The 13,541-nt window shown below is 46.2% G+C and overlaps 2 protein-coding genes across 12 annotated transcripts in view; both read right to left on the reverse strand.

Moving 5' to 3' along the window:
- USP19 (ubiquitin specific peptidase 19) overlaps nt 1–5,025 on the reverse strand; it is a 40,938-nt gene extending 35,913 nt beyond the window's left edge. For 7 of the 10 annotated variants that reach the window (XM_081901341.1, XM_081901349.1, XM_081901348.1 and 4 more), the window contains exon 1: nt 4,696–4,778. The gene's annotated coding sequence lies outside the window, so the exon portion shown is untranslated. Of the gene's footprint in view, nt 1–3,683; nt 3,844–4,153; nt 4,229–4,695; nt 4,779–4,932 lie in introns of those variants that run through there. The other 3 variants (XM_081901342.1, XM_081901343.1, XM_081901344.1) reach the window with 3 other exon arrangements.
- A 7,596-nt stretch (nt 5,026–12,621) lies between these two features.
- LAMB2 (laminin subunit beta 2) overlaps nt 12,622–13,541 on the reverse strand; it is a 68,154-nt gene continuing 67,234 nt past the window's right edge. For both annotated transcript variants that reach the window (XM_081901298.1, XM_081901299.1), the window contains one exon: nt 12,622–13,215. In XM_081901298.1, the coding sequence (XP_081757424.1) occupies nt 13,079–13,215 (137 nt within the window). In that variant the 3' untranslated portion in view covers nt 12,622–13,078. The remainder of the gene's footprint in view (nt 13,216–13,541) is intronic.

Genomic DNA, 13,541 nt, shown 5'->3' on the forward strand with positions numbered 1-13,541 from the left:
TGCTTTGAAAATTGAATACAGTACTACTGATCAGAATGGGAAGCACTGCCCGTTCAACGCACGGTCTTATCTACACGCATTTTGAGATGAGGATTTTATTTTACATTGCATGACCACAGTCAAAATGTACAGGCAATATTTCTGTAAGACAAAAAGTCATCCTGGTGAGGATCTAGTTCTACCAGAACAAATGGGTAGCTCAGGAGTCTGTCAAAGCCAGAGTGCTGTTATCCGATCCCTTTCCATTACTGGGTGCAATAGAAACAGCTGAGCACAAGACTGTTGATTTCCATGCGGGTTGTTGCTGCTTCAGAAACTATTATGATTCTCTGAATGGGCGCAAAAGCCAGTAAAATTTCCTTTAAGTTACGGAATTCTTGGGGCTTTCCAAAATCTACCAACACCCCTCCATTTGCTTGTCCATTTGAGTGCCTTGCATCTAAGAGGCCAGTTACAACTTAAATATTCATCACATCGTTACAGCAATACAGTAAAAGCAGCTCTCTGAAGAGGTAATCAGAGACACCCCTGCTTGTTACTGCCAGCCAGGCTGAGCAATAAAGGCTCCCCACTGCACTCCATGCAGCTGCTGGCCAATTCCCTTTCCTGCTAGCCTGCCTGCCACTATCAGGTTAGCCAGCTCAGAGACCTAAGCTGTCAAATACCAGTTTCACTCTCCAGCACCTGCCATGAACAAACAGGAAAAGCTTAGGCCAGGGGTCAGCAAACTTTTTCAGCAGGGGGCCGGTCCACTGTCCCTCAGACCTTATGGGGGGCTAGACTATATTTTGAAAATAAAAATAAAAATTAATGAATTCCTATGCCCCACAAATAACCCAGAGATGCATTTTAAATAAAAAGACACATTCTACTCATGTAAAAACAAGCCGATTCCCAGACCATCCGTGGGCCAGATTTAGAAGGCGATTGGGCCGGATCTGGCCCCCAGGCCTTAGTTTGCCTACCCCTGGCTTAGGCTGACAGAAGGAAGCCAAAATTGAATGCTTTACTTTTTCAGATTCGTCACCTGTCAATTCAGTTATAGAGAGCCTTAACAGGGTCTTCCCCACTTATTGCCTCCTGGGCACAGTACAGTGAAAGTGATGCCTAGGAACTCTTACTTGGAAATACCACCTAGGTTCAAGAAGTTAAATTTCAAGGATAACTGCCTGCACAAAGGCCAGATTATGTATGTACCTCAAGAGAAGCATGACCTGAGCATCAAATATGATATAGACCAGACAAGAAGCACACAAATTCCCACCCAGGAAGCAACATTTTTGAAGATGTAACCAGGCAATTACTTCAAATACCCTGGAGCACAAAGGGACTGCAAATAGTCCACAACTGGCAGCCTTTATACGCAACACCAGGTCCCCTGAATCTCCAATGAGCTCACCGAGCCACTTTGCCCTTCCGTCACCAGTATAATCTTGCTATATTTTGTTGCTCCTGGTGAGCTTAGTACTCCCCACCATTCACGGGCCTCAGCAAATTGGATTACACTCTGAATGTGAAGTATTACTAGGAAACATAGCAGTCAGGACTGAGGTATGCAGTAACAGTGACAGTCCCAAGTGGCAGACCTTAGAGATGGGTAGGAACATGGACACCTCCAGATTTAGGGGACCCTGGGCAAAGTGGTCCTCTGATGGCACTCCTCCTCCATGGATGGGTCTGCTTGATCTACAACTGAGTTGCTGGATCTAGAGACCATTTTGATTTCCTATAACATCCCCAATTCTGGTCAGTGTGAGAAATTAAAATAGTCTCTAGACCCAGCTGCCCAAATAAGCCAGTTTTTGTGTGTCTGTGTGTGTGTTTAAAGGAGGGTCCAGGGCACACATCAATGTACGCCTGGCAAATGGCCCAAGACACCAGGTGAAAACTGGCACACAACTTAGATGGAAAACTACTACTCTAAAACTTTTCTACCAATTACAAAAGACCCCTGCTTTTCCATGTGTTTTCTGCCAGGCAGTATACTACTGCCCATGATTAACCTTATATAAACTTTATATAAAAATATAGACTCATGGCCTTTCAGAAATGCTTGAAAATTTCAAAGCGCTCTTCCTCACTCAGAATTCCAAACTATCAACTCTAAGCCCAATTAAATCCTACCAATAGCCAAGTATGAACAAGACGGAACACTCCATAAGCCAGACTCCTTTCCCATTAAAGACACCCAAACCACTCCCAGCCAGGAGTCCATGACTCAGGTGTAAGCCTGGGATAAAATAATAGCCTCTAAGGCAATAGCTATGATGAAGAAGAACAGAAGTGTGAAAAGCTCTCCAAGCCTGAGCAACAAAGGGCACTGCATGCCACAGCTGGGCACATCCCAAACTGCGGTGCCTTCCTGAAAACACACTGCACAGGGCTGCATCACTGCAAAAGGAGCCAAGAACTAGCATCTGGCTCTTAAGTGTGAATGCTGATCTGTTCTGCGTGCAAGGAACAGCAACTGCTTTGAAATGGGTGGAGGGGGAAGAAGGCCTGGAGTTTCATCCAGGATTTATCTCTTCTACTGGGAGAGCCAGTCATCAGCAAGCACAGGACATTCTAACCTGTAGAAGCTACACCCATGGGATCCTGTTGTTACAAAGTCAGTGCAGCTGGATCCTGGTTTCCACCCCGCAGAGGACATAGCCTTTAGACCAGTGGTTCCCAAACTCTTTGCCCACCCAAAGAGACTTTTTTAAAAATTGCTGAGATTCCTGGCAGACCACTGTTAAAAGTCCAAATTGCCAGCCATCACTATATCTTGTGGTGGCAAGTTCCAGTGACTAATTCTTCCTTCTCAGAAATGTCCAGCTTCTGGAATACACTAGAACATAACCAATAAACTCCCATTTCATCTTAAAAAAAAAACCTCTTCCACACCCATTTCCCTCTCCACATAAAATCATGTTTACATAATATGAAAATCTTTTGCAGTTAAGCCTGTCACAAAGGACTGCCCCATAGATCCAGACCACAGTGCCTAGACTGTGAACAAAGCTCAGCTACTGAGTCTTTCAAAAGCAAATTTTATTAGGAACAAACAGCACTATTCACACACACACACACACACACACACACACACACCAGAAACAAATCTGGAAAGCAGCAAAGAAGGAACTGCAGAAGAACAAGCCTTCTTAACTGAGCCATCCCCAAAGCAGAAGAACAAAATTTAGAGCCTTCATAAATGTATCCCATGCTGCCTATGTTGATTTTGTATTCTTTCCATTCCTAATGTTTCCAACCTTAAATACATTTATCCACACTACCATATCCATTTGCTAATTTTTTTTATTTAATAAAATCTTTATGAAAATTCATCAGCATTTTGATTCAAATTTCTCATGTTTGTTTGCAATTTTGCTCAGATGTTGACCCATAGAAGGCTAGATTGGTTTACAGATTTGTTGTATTTTTATTCTAGTCTTCAGCCAAAAAGGCTCTCAGAGTACTTTACAAATATCAATGAGAAGATGGCTCCTGCTCTCAGGCTCACAATCTAGTAGATGTAAAGTGTTTTAAGCACCCAGAAAATACATTAAACACCTGTTAATTGCTACTACATGGTTAACTTTGGCACCAATAAACCTTGTATTTATGATGGTACCCTCCAAAAAACCCCTGAAAGGGCTAATGTACTCCTAAAATAACTATCTTTTTTGAGCCCCTAAGCTCACCAGCTGAGGTTGAGATCTCATCTAAGTTGTTGTGGCACAGTTGGTTGCTATAACATTGCCTCTGGGCACCTGATTGGCTGCAAGAGCTGTTCATCTCATGACACCAGCAACAAAGCAGCTACGCTATTTTCACTGCACTGACCTAACCAAGCCACTTTCTTTCCCACACTTTCGGACCTCTCCTTACTTCTCGCCAGTTGGCACGAACCACATGCCGCAATAATCTCCACCGCCTGCTTCTAGGAGCCTTTATTTGGAAAGAAGAGCAAAGGCAACTCCTCGGGTTTTGTAGCGCGCAACACTCCCCCCCCCCCCAGCTTCTTTCACAGAGTCAGCCCATGGCCTAGAAAGCCATATCCTCCAGCCCCACAATACAACCCTTATTCCCACGTGTCTGAAAAAGTCTCCTGGGGGGGGGGTGCAACTTGCGCACTTGGGGGTCCCTGCCTAACCCAGGTGCCTCCGCCCACCTGCTTTTTGGCACCTGACAGCTTCCTACACGACAGGAAACAGGGGCTGCCACAAGCTCTCAGCCTCTGAGGTTACACACACACACAAAAACACACGCACACACACACACAGAGCACCTACAAGGCACGGAAACAAGGCTGCAGCCCGGAGCACCGCCAGGCCCAAGACCACGGGCCCTTTTTGCAGCCACTTCTTCGGTCCCTGCTGTAGGGGAAAGATCATGAGGAGCAAAAGCGGGCCCACCTGCACAATGACAGCTCCTGGATCCCACCCCACCTTCCAGCCGAAAAGGGTCACACCTGAGGGAGAACAAGGTGGGGGGAGGAGCTCCAAGAGACGCGACACGACCCAGTCCCTCAACACACTTATAAACCCCCCTTACACACAAATACACGGATACACCCCCTCCCTCCTCAGTGACTCCCCCCCCCTCCGCACCTCGACGGAGGCCCCTCCCCCTCCCTCAGGGCTCACCACTCCGCCCCCCCCCAGCCGCCGCCGCCGCGCACCGTCCCGCTGACGGGGCCCCGCCCTTGCGCACCTTCGCCCGCCGCCGCCGCGGCTTCGCCTCCTCCGCCCCAACAGTCACTCGCCGGCACCCCTCCCCCACCCCGCCCGCAGCACGCACGCGCGCACACACGAAGGGCCGCGGCAGCGACTCTCCCCCACCCCCGCGGTTTGTTTTTGTTTCGAGCCGAAGTTCCGAGCTGCGTGGGGGGTGGGGGTTGGGAAAGGGGAGAACTCAGGAGGAGGCAGGCCCGAGCTCTACGTGACGTACTTCCGGAAAGCCGGCGTCGCTCGGGGCCACGTGACGACGGCGACGAGGAGGAGGAGGAGGAGGCGGCGCCGCGCGGGGCACGACGAGGCTGCTCGGGTGAAGAGGGAGGCGTGGGGGGGGGGGGGGAGAGAGAGAGAGAGAGCCGATAAATAAATAAATAAATAAGTGGGCGGCGTCACGTGGCGAGGGGAACGTTCTCTCCGCGCACGCGCGCTCTGGTGGCGCGGAGGAATCTGCCCCGGTTCGCGTGGCGTCACAGGACGAGCCCATGGCAACCGGGCTATAAGTAGACCGGGTAGCAACGGCGGGGCCGTGAGGCGCTGCTGGGCGAGCTCTAGGGTGGCTAGTCCGGGGGTGAAGCGTGGGCATATGCGGCAAACTCCGTTGTTTCCGAAGCTGCAGTCGTGTTTCACGTCAAATTTCATACTTCCACCCCTTGCTTTCTGATTTCAGCGCTTTGTATAAGGGTTTTGTTTTTCTTCCTGCCTTAAGACGACTTTCCCTCAGTTGGCTTCGCAAACAGCAAGGCTGACATAAAAGAAAGGCTTCGCTGCACCCCCCCCATTGTTTTGGTCGTTTTTTTTTCCGCCTGGAGGAACAGACCTGGAACCGATTTTTTTGCATCCTGCCAGTGTTGATATTTGGGGCCATAACCCTCCCCCCATTTTGTGTCTTTATGACTGGGGAAAAAACATTTACAGTGGTGCCTCGCAAGACGAAATTAATTCGTTCCGCAAGTCTTTTCGTCTTGCGAGTTTTTCGTCTTGCGAAGCACAGTTTCCCATAGGAATGCATTGAAAATCAATCAATGCATTCCTATGGAAACCGCCTTCAGACCAGGTCCGGGGACAGTCTGTCCCCTGACCTCTTCTGAAGGCCGGCGGGGGGCGAAAGTCTTTGCTTCCACCCCGCCTGCCTTCCCAGGACAGCGGAGACTTCTCCGCTGTCCCGGGCAATCTTAAAATGCTGGGCTGCCACCCGCCAGCATTTTAAAATCGCCCCGGGACAGCGGAGGACTTCTCCGCTGTCCCGGGGCGATTTTAAAGCCCCGGGGAAGGCTGGCGGGGGGGAGCAAAGACTTTCGCCCCCCGCCGGCCTTCAGAAGAGGTCCTGGACCTCTTCTGAAGGCCGGTAGGGGGCAAAGGTTTTTGCTCCCCCCTGCCTGCCTTCAAAAGCCGTCCGGGATAGCGGGAAGCGCTTCCCTGCTATCCCGGACCGCTTTTAAAATGCTGGCGGTGGGGAGCAAAGCCTTTCGGCCCCCGCCGGCCTTCCTGGACCTCTTCTGAAGGCCGGAGGGGGGGGGGAAAGGCTTTGCTCCCCACCGCCAGCATTTAAAAGAGGTCCCCGGAGATTTCCCTATGGGCTTTCTTCTTGCGAAGCAAGCCCATAGGGAAAATCGTCTAGCGAAGCGATGCAAAAACCGAAAAACCCTTTCGTCTTGCGGGTTTTTCGTCTTGCGAGGCATTCGTCTTGCGGGGCACCACTGTACAGGTTTGCTAGTATGTCCCCAAATGGTGCAAAATGAAAAAAATAAATTGCTTGTGAATAAAACAGGTCCCAAGGTTTTGCCCTATCTACTGACTGGGTTAGGGTTAGGTTCCCTTTGCTGCACTATGTATTGAAACACCGTTTGCATATTTTGCCCGCTAACAGACACTGAATAATAATCAGTCGGATCTCTCTAGTAATGCTTCTCACCGCCCCGCTGCTTTGCCTATTAGTACTGATATGGTTCCTTGCAGATAAAAGCATCCCAATATTATTCTATGCACAGAATACGGTGTGAAAATGCATGTGTATTTACAATAATATATTTTCAGATAATGTCTGTGTGCTTTCATCATGAGCAAAATTTATTTTGTGAGTGACAACATTACTTACAAACAGCATTAACAAATGCAATCCGTGCAAAAATATTCTCAAGAGACTTGCAGATCATATTTTGATGTTATCGGCGAAAGCTTAATTTCTAACAAAATAAGGCTAGGTAGGAAAAAAATGGATGAAAATGTAGCATCTGTATGGTATGACGATGTTTAATATTAAGAGGATCATATTATTGTAAGTCTTAGAGCTATCAAACAAGGAGAAAAAGCTATTTAAATACAGGCAACTGTTTTTAACACTTAGTCAGACCATCAACTACATTGTCTTCAGTGACTCTCCAGGAGTATTCAGACAGGAGTTTTCCCCAACCTTACTTGGAGACAAGGTGTCCGGATGCAAGAGAGGCCAGAGCCCCCCCCCCCCATGAAAGCATTTCAGTGGATGTAGTTTGCATGATAAGGTACACCTGCTGAAATTCCCTCTGCATTAAAGGTGCAGGAGCTTTGCCCTCTTTTAGAGTAGTTTGGCTACACTACCTGCTCACTGGAAGGACAGATCGTGAAGCTGAGGCTCCAATACTTTGGCCACCTCATGAGAAGAGAAGACTCCCTGGAGAAGACCCTGATGTTGGAAGGAGAAGGGGACGGCAGAGGATGAGATGGTTGGACAGTGTTCTCGAAGCTACAAACATGACTCTGACCAAACTGCGGGAGGCAGTGGAAGACAGGAGTGCCTGGCGTGCTCTGGCCTTAAGAGAGAATATTATGAAAATGATATACAGGTGGTACATGACACCAGTCAATCTTGCAAAAATGGTGGACGTGCCCAAAGATTAAGGCTTTCTGGGAGATGATCTATAACGAAATGAAGAAGGTATTTAAATATACCTTTTTGAAGAAAGCAGAGGCCTTTCTCCTGGGCATGGTCGGCCAAATGGTGTTAAAGAAGGACAGAACTTTCTTTATGTACGCTACAGCAGCAGCAAGAATACTCATCGCAAAGTATTGGAAGACACAAGATTTACCCACCAAGGAAGAATGGCAGAAAAAGGTGATGGATTACATGGAATTGGCGGAAATGACTGGCAGAATCTGAGACCAGGGAGAAGAATCGGTAGAAGAAGGTTGGAAGAAGTTTAAAGACTATCTACAGAAACACTGCAAAATTAAGGAATGTTAGAAGGATGCTGGAATGAAGTTATGTGGTTTTAGCAGTAATGTTATAAAGGAGTATGTAAAAATGGGTTGTCAACAGGTAAGAATGCAAAGGTACAACATATTAAGATAAATGATTAAGATAAAAACAAAGATGGAAAGGATTTGCTGAATTAACTAATTGAACTAGAATACAAAAAAGGGAGGTGTGAGGAGGTCAAGGAAACAAGTAAATGAAAGACAAGCTATGGAAAAATTGATTTGTTTTTAATTTTTTTATTTTTCAGTTTTTTGTAATTTTTTGTTTTATTACTTTTTTCTTATGTTTGTAATTTTTTGAAATTTTAATATTATTATTTAAAAAAGAGTGCCTGGCGTGCTCTGGTCCATGGGGTCACGAAGAGTCGGACACGACTAAACAACAACAACACTACCTTAGTATAGAGCTAGGGCCTGCTTACCTGCCTACCACGTACTTTACCTCTGTTCCTGGATGGCAAGGTTTTACATGTTAACTGTGATAAGTAGCTTTATTTCCACTTGAGGATAAAGCCTTAGCCTCTCTTGTCTCTAGCAAATGTCAGTTCCCACTCCTTCCCTAGATAAAAGGCAGGATGTGTTGTGCATGGGAGGCTGATATGGAGGGCTGGTTAGCAGTGAGGGTGGGGTGTGTGAACCCCATTACAAGATAGCGCTGAACTTGGGTGTCATGTGGACCCAACTTACAAGGGGTCAGGGAAGCTTCGTATCTGGAAAGTAGTTAGTTGTCTGAATTCATCTGTTGCACCCAGTTACTAAGCAATACAGTAGTTGCATATTGATAGGAAGCTGTAGTACTCAATTTGGATAGTTATTATTTCCCCTATATTTCAGCCTGTTCCTATTTGCTGGAAATAAAAACAAACTTCCGCTGAGGTAACAAACATAGTCTGTAAGCCTATTGAGCATATGTACCGTTTTAGACTGTACTAGCTTTTTGCATATTTTTCTCTGTACAGTGGTACCTCAGGTTAAGAACTTAATTCGTTCGGGAGGTCCGTTCTTAACCTGAAACTGTTCTTAACCTGAGGTACCACTTTAGCTAATAGGGCCTCCCACTGCCCCCCTGCCGCCACTGTGAAATTTCTGTTCTCATCCTGAAGAAAGTTCTTAACCCGAGGTACTATTTCTGGGTTAGCAGAGTCTGTAACCTGAAGCGTCTGTAACCCGAGGTACCACTGTACTGGTAACGAGCAACCTGCACACATTTAACCTGCACACATTCAGTACTTGGCAGCGGCGGCTGCCGCTGCTACTACTACTACTGCTGTTGCTGCTGCTGCTAAGTGGTGAAGGGGATGGGTGTCCATGAAAATAGACTGGCAATTTCACCTGCAATTGAACCTAGTGTGTTTTGACTATATATGGATTTGGCTTTATGCATTATCCCTGGAATGTAACCCAGGGATAAGTTGAGAGTCACCTGTAGTTGTCACTAATAATATTGGTTTCCTATGTAGTTTGCATCATGTTAAAATTATTATAGATACTCATGGATTTGCACCTCATCTACCTTGTGTGAAGTTAAATGGGTACATACATCTTCATGTAGCCACATACAGTATTGCTGAAAGGCCAGTTTGTCGGTGGTGGTCAGAAACATTACCGAAAGAGAGAGATGATCAATTATGATGTAGTACCTGACAGCAGGTAAGAGGAAGGAAATGTTGGTATATAATACACAGCAGATGGACTAAAGTTTTGGGCTTCATAAATGGTTTTTTCTCTAAGCAATATTTGAAAAACACAGACATTTTGCACTGTCAATTCTACTCCTACTGTCCCATTTTGCTTCCACCAATTATTTCATTATATGTGGAATTCTTCCAGGCATTGTGAACTTTCTTGGTTCCAAACAAGGCATAGTCTCTAGTACATTTTAAATTGGTGCAAAAACTGATTCTAGGCCTGTGTGCTCACTGCATCCTGTTCAGAAAAGGGGGAAAGTTTAGGAAAATGTTCAGAGAACGTATTGTCTAAGGATAATTGTGTTACTGGCTGCCTAAATAAACTTGAGAAAAATTAGTACTCAGTAAAATGAGAACCACTTTCTGTACACATTTTCCTGTTTACCTAATAACTTGCGTGAAAAAAAAAGCCCTACTTTTATAAAACACCATGATTGTGGGATCAACAGATTAGCCAGTGGTGATTATAGACAGAACTAGTCCATGTTTAGCGATCTTGCATCAGCTCCTATCACAACAGTCTCTACATTCTTAAGACAGTGGCAAAATAGCTAGGATGCTGACACCTAGATCGGTACCATAGCAACCACGGTGCTGCCATGGCAACCAAATAGATGCCAGTCACTGACAGTCCTGGTATTATGTGCCATTAGCACTATGGCAACGGGATTGAAATGAGCTGGTACTGTACCATTAGCACCAATGCCCTGTCAGCCATGAAGAAACCTGAGAAGTGACCCTGAGACTGAAACACTGTCAAAAATGCCACAGGAGACTTTGAGACTGTTTTACCTCGAATATTAGAGGCCCAGGGATAGTCAACATGGTGTTCGCCAGATAATGAACTACCTCACCCATCATCATCCCTGACCATCAGCCATGCTGGTTGGGCTAATTACTACCCTCATAAGCATCATTTTATTATTAACTGGTGATAACTTTGCCCGGCACCACAGCAACACTACTGACAGCCTGCCAATGCATACTAGTTATATATCCTATCTGTAACTGACAGCTTTCCTATTCTTTTTAAATTGTTAAATTGTGTTGCTTCGAGCGAGGCACAATGTTGCCACCAAGTTGGTTCACATCCGAATGGATCCAGTGCCTACAAAGGGAAAGAGGAACTGACAGCCACATTCTCTGTATTCTGTGGCTGCTCTGCTGCTTTTTCTGTTGGGCTAGAAAACTGATGTTCTGTGGCTTCTAATCTGTATATATATTTTTTCTTCTGTACCGTGTCATCTGACCTGACTGTTAAGCCAGCAGCTCAAAAGATTCCTAGTTTCTCCTTAGCATGAGAGATGAAGAGTTGTGATGAATAACAACTTCAAATTTAAATACCTGGGCACCATAACTGATGCGTAAGAAGAGTTTGGATTTGATATCCCGCTTTATCACTACCCTAAGGAGTCTCATGTTGGGAAATGTTGGGAAAGATGGAGGGCACAAGGAGAAGGGGACGACAGAGGACGAGATGGTTGGATAGTGTTTTCGAGGTTACCAGCATGAATTTGACTAAACTGCGGGAGGCAGTGGAAGACAGAAGTGCCTGGCGTGCTCTGGTCCATGGGGTCACAAAGAGTCGGACACGACTAAATGACTAAACAACAATAACAAGAAGGAGTCTCAAAGCGGCTAACATTCTCCTTTCCCTTCCTCCCCCACAACAAACACTCTATGAAGTGACTGAGGCTGAGAGACTTCAGAGAAGTGTGACTAGCCCAAGGTCACCCAGCAGCTGTATGTGGAGGAGCGGAGACGCAAACCCTGTTCACCAGATTATGAGTCCACCACTCTTAACCACTACACCACACTGGCTCCACATACTATGCCTTTGTATATCCGGTAGCAGAGGGGAAAACAGCTGAATTAGGGCCTATAACACCAGCATGGGATGGTAATGATTGGCAGTCTTGCAGTACCACTTCCTTTTTCCAAAGGAGGCGTTGTTGCTCTTTGCAAAGCCCCAAAGCTCCTGTTTAGGCAGGCTTCTCTATGCCCTTCAATGTGAGGGTCAATGAAATGAACACATGGAATGGCTCCATCTATTATGAAATTACAGCTGAAGTATTATGAACACCATCACTCAAAACACCATTTTAGCCGGCCACATATCCCGAGGGTGTTGTACTAGTGGATTTTGTGCATCAGCAGGGTATTGAACTGGGTCAAAGTTTGTTTTTCTTTTTAATGTTTATATTATTGTAAGATATGGATTTGGGTTTTTTGGTTTTTGAATGTTGATTTTTGTGTTTAGTGTATTGTTATTTTTTGATATTTTTCATGTTGTTGTGTGGAAAATACTAATAAAATTTATTATTTTTTAAAAAAAGAACTGGGCTACCTTTGAGGTTCCCTCCACCTCTATGATTCTGTGGGTTTTTTGTGTGTTTTTTTTGATAGACAGCATTTTTAGTGAGTGTTGGTGATAACTGCAGCAAAGTTCTAGAGTGTATGTGTGACCTGTAGCCTTTGAGATGCGAATGAACTACAACCCATAGTCAATGCTGCGAGTTAAGAGTCCAAAACGCATCTACGAGCCACCCATTCCTCACCCATTCTAATGGCTCAAATGACATGGATTAACACATCATCACCATCATAGTTTTATTATTTATACCCTGCCCATCTGGCTGTTTCCCCAGCCACTCTGGGCGGCTTACATTGCAAACGGCAAGGCAGAAGAGGTAACTGAGGGCAATTCATCTTTGGTAACAAAGACATTTCAGCCACCACAGAGCAAATCTATTTTAACACGAAATTGCAGTACAGGACAGACCTGCCCTATTAGCCATGCACAAGATTATTCTAGTAGGGCAGCACTGGTGTTGGCCCGCTGTGTGCTGTCCCAGGTATACATACTCATAGTGCAGTTTCACCAGAGCCCAGCTCCAGTTCAAAACAGAAGTGTAGACACACTTTGGGGTGAATTATGAAAGGCAAGCCAGGATTTGAGCAGAGGAAGGAATAAGACAACACAGAGAGCAATAGCCTTTGGGCCTTTATTCACACACAGGTGTAAGCCACCTTGGTTGGGGCAGATCACACACAGGCATGGCAATGCAGCTGCCTCACCCGAACTTCCTTTTAGGCAACCCTTCCCCTGTCCTGTTATTGCTCTGAGCGAGAGACCAGCAGAAAACCAGAACGGGAAAACTCCGCTATGGCAGCTTAAGTGCTTCCTTACGGGCTGGATGTTGGCAGGGAAGGGATTTTCCTAAGGAAGCCTCAATGTATGCAGTGCTGTGCTTCCACAAAGGCCAGGGTGAGAGTCAAGCAATGGTGGCAAGGGGCAGCCATAGGAAGCGGTGCTCCAGGCACTAAGCTAGATCTAGGCAGGGGTAGCCAAGACTTATTCAAACACACGGCTGGGAGCAGTGAATAGGACTTACAAAATGGGAGTGGGTAAGGGAGGGGGGGGGAAACCACAGCGCATCACTGGCAGGTGTTGTAGATTTGGATCTGCTGATTGATGTCTCCCAAGATGACCCTCATCTTGGCCTCAAGCCCGTCCAGTTGGGCTGCTTTCTCCTGCAGCAGCCTCTCGTTTTCTTCATACGTTTCTTCCAGCGCTGAATAGGGACAGGGAGGAAAAATGCAGCAACAAAACAGAGAAAAGTTAAGGGAAAGATGGGCTGCTAAAACCGTCCCCTCCCTGAAACCTCTGAAGGGACAGTTCCACATTGGTGTCTCTGTCGCAGTTCCAGACAAGGAGGTCACAGCCAGCCTCTCCTTGTGTGCTCCCTCTCCCACAGCAAATCCGCTCCAGAGCCCCCAGAACAGATTTGGGAGGGCAGGGTAGAAAAAGTTCTGTTGTGCAAGTGGAAGCCCTTTGTTATGTACTGAGTGAATAGGATCCAGAATGCAGCATTCTGATTGGTCCTAGAACAATAGGATC

Source organism: Podarcis melisellensis (genome assembly GCF_964234715.1).
Source record: "Podarcis melisellensis genome assembly, chromosome: 2".
Classification (NCBI taxonomy): Eukaryota; Metazoa; Chordata; class Lepidosauria; order Squamata; family Lacertidae; genus Podarcis; species Podarcis melisellensis.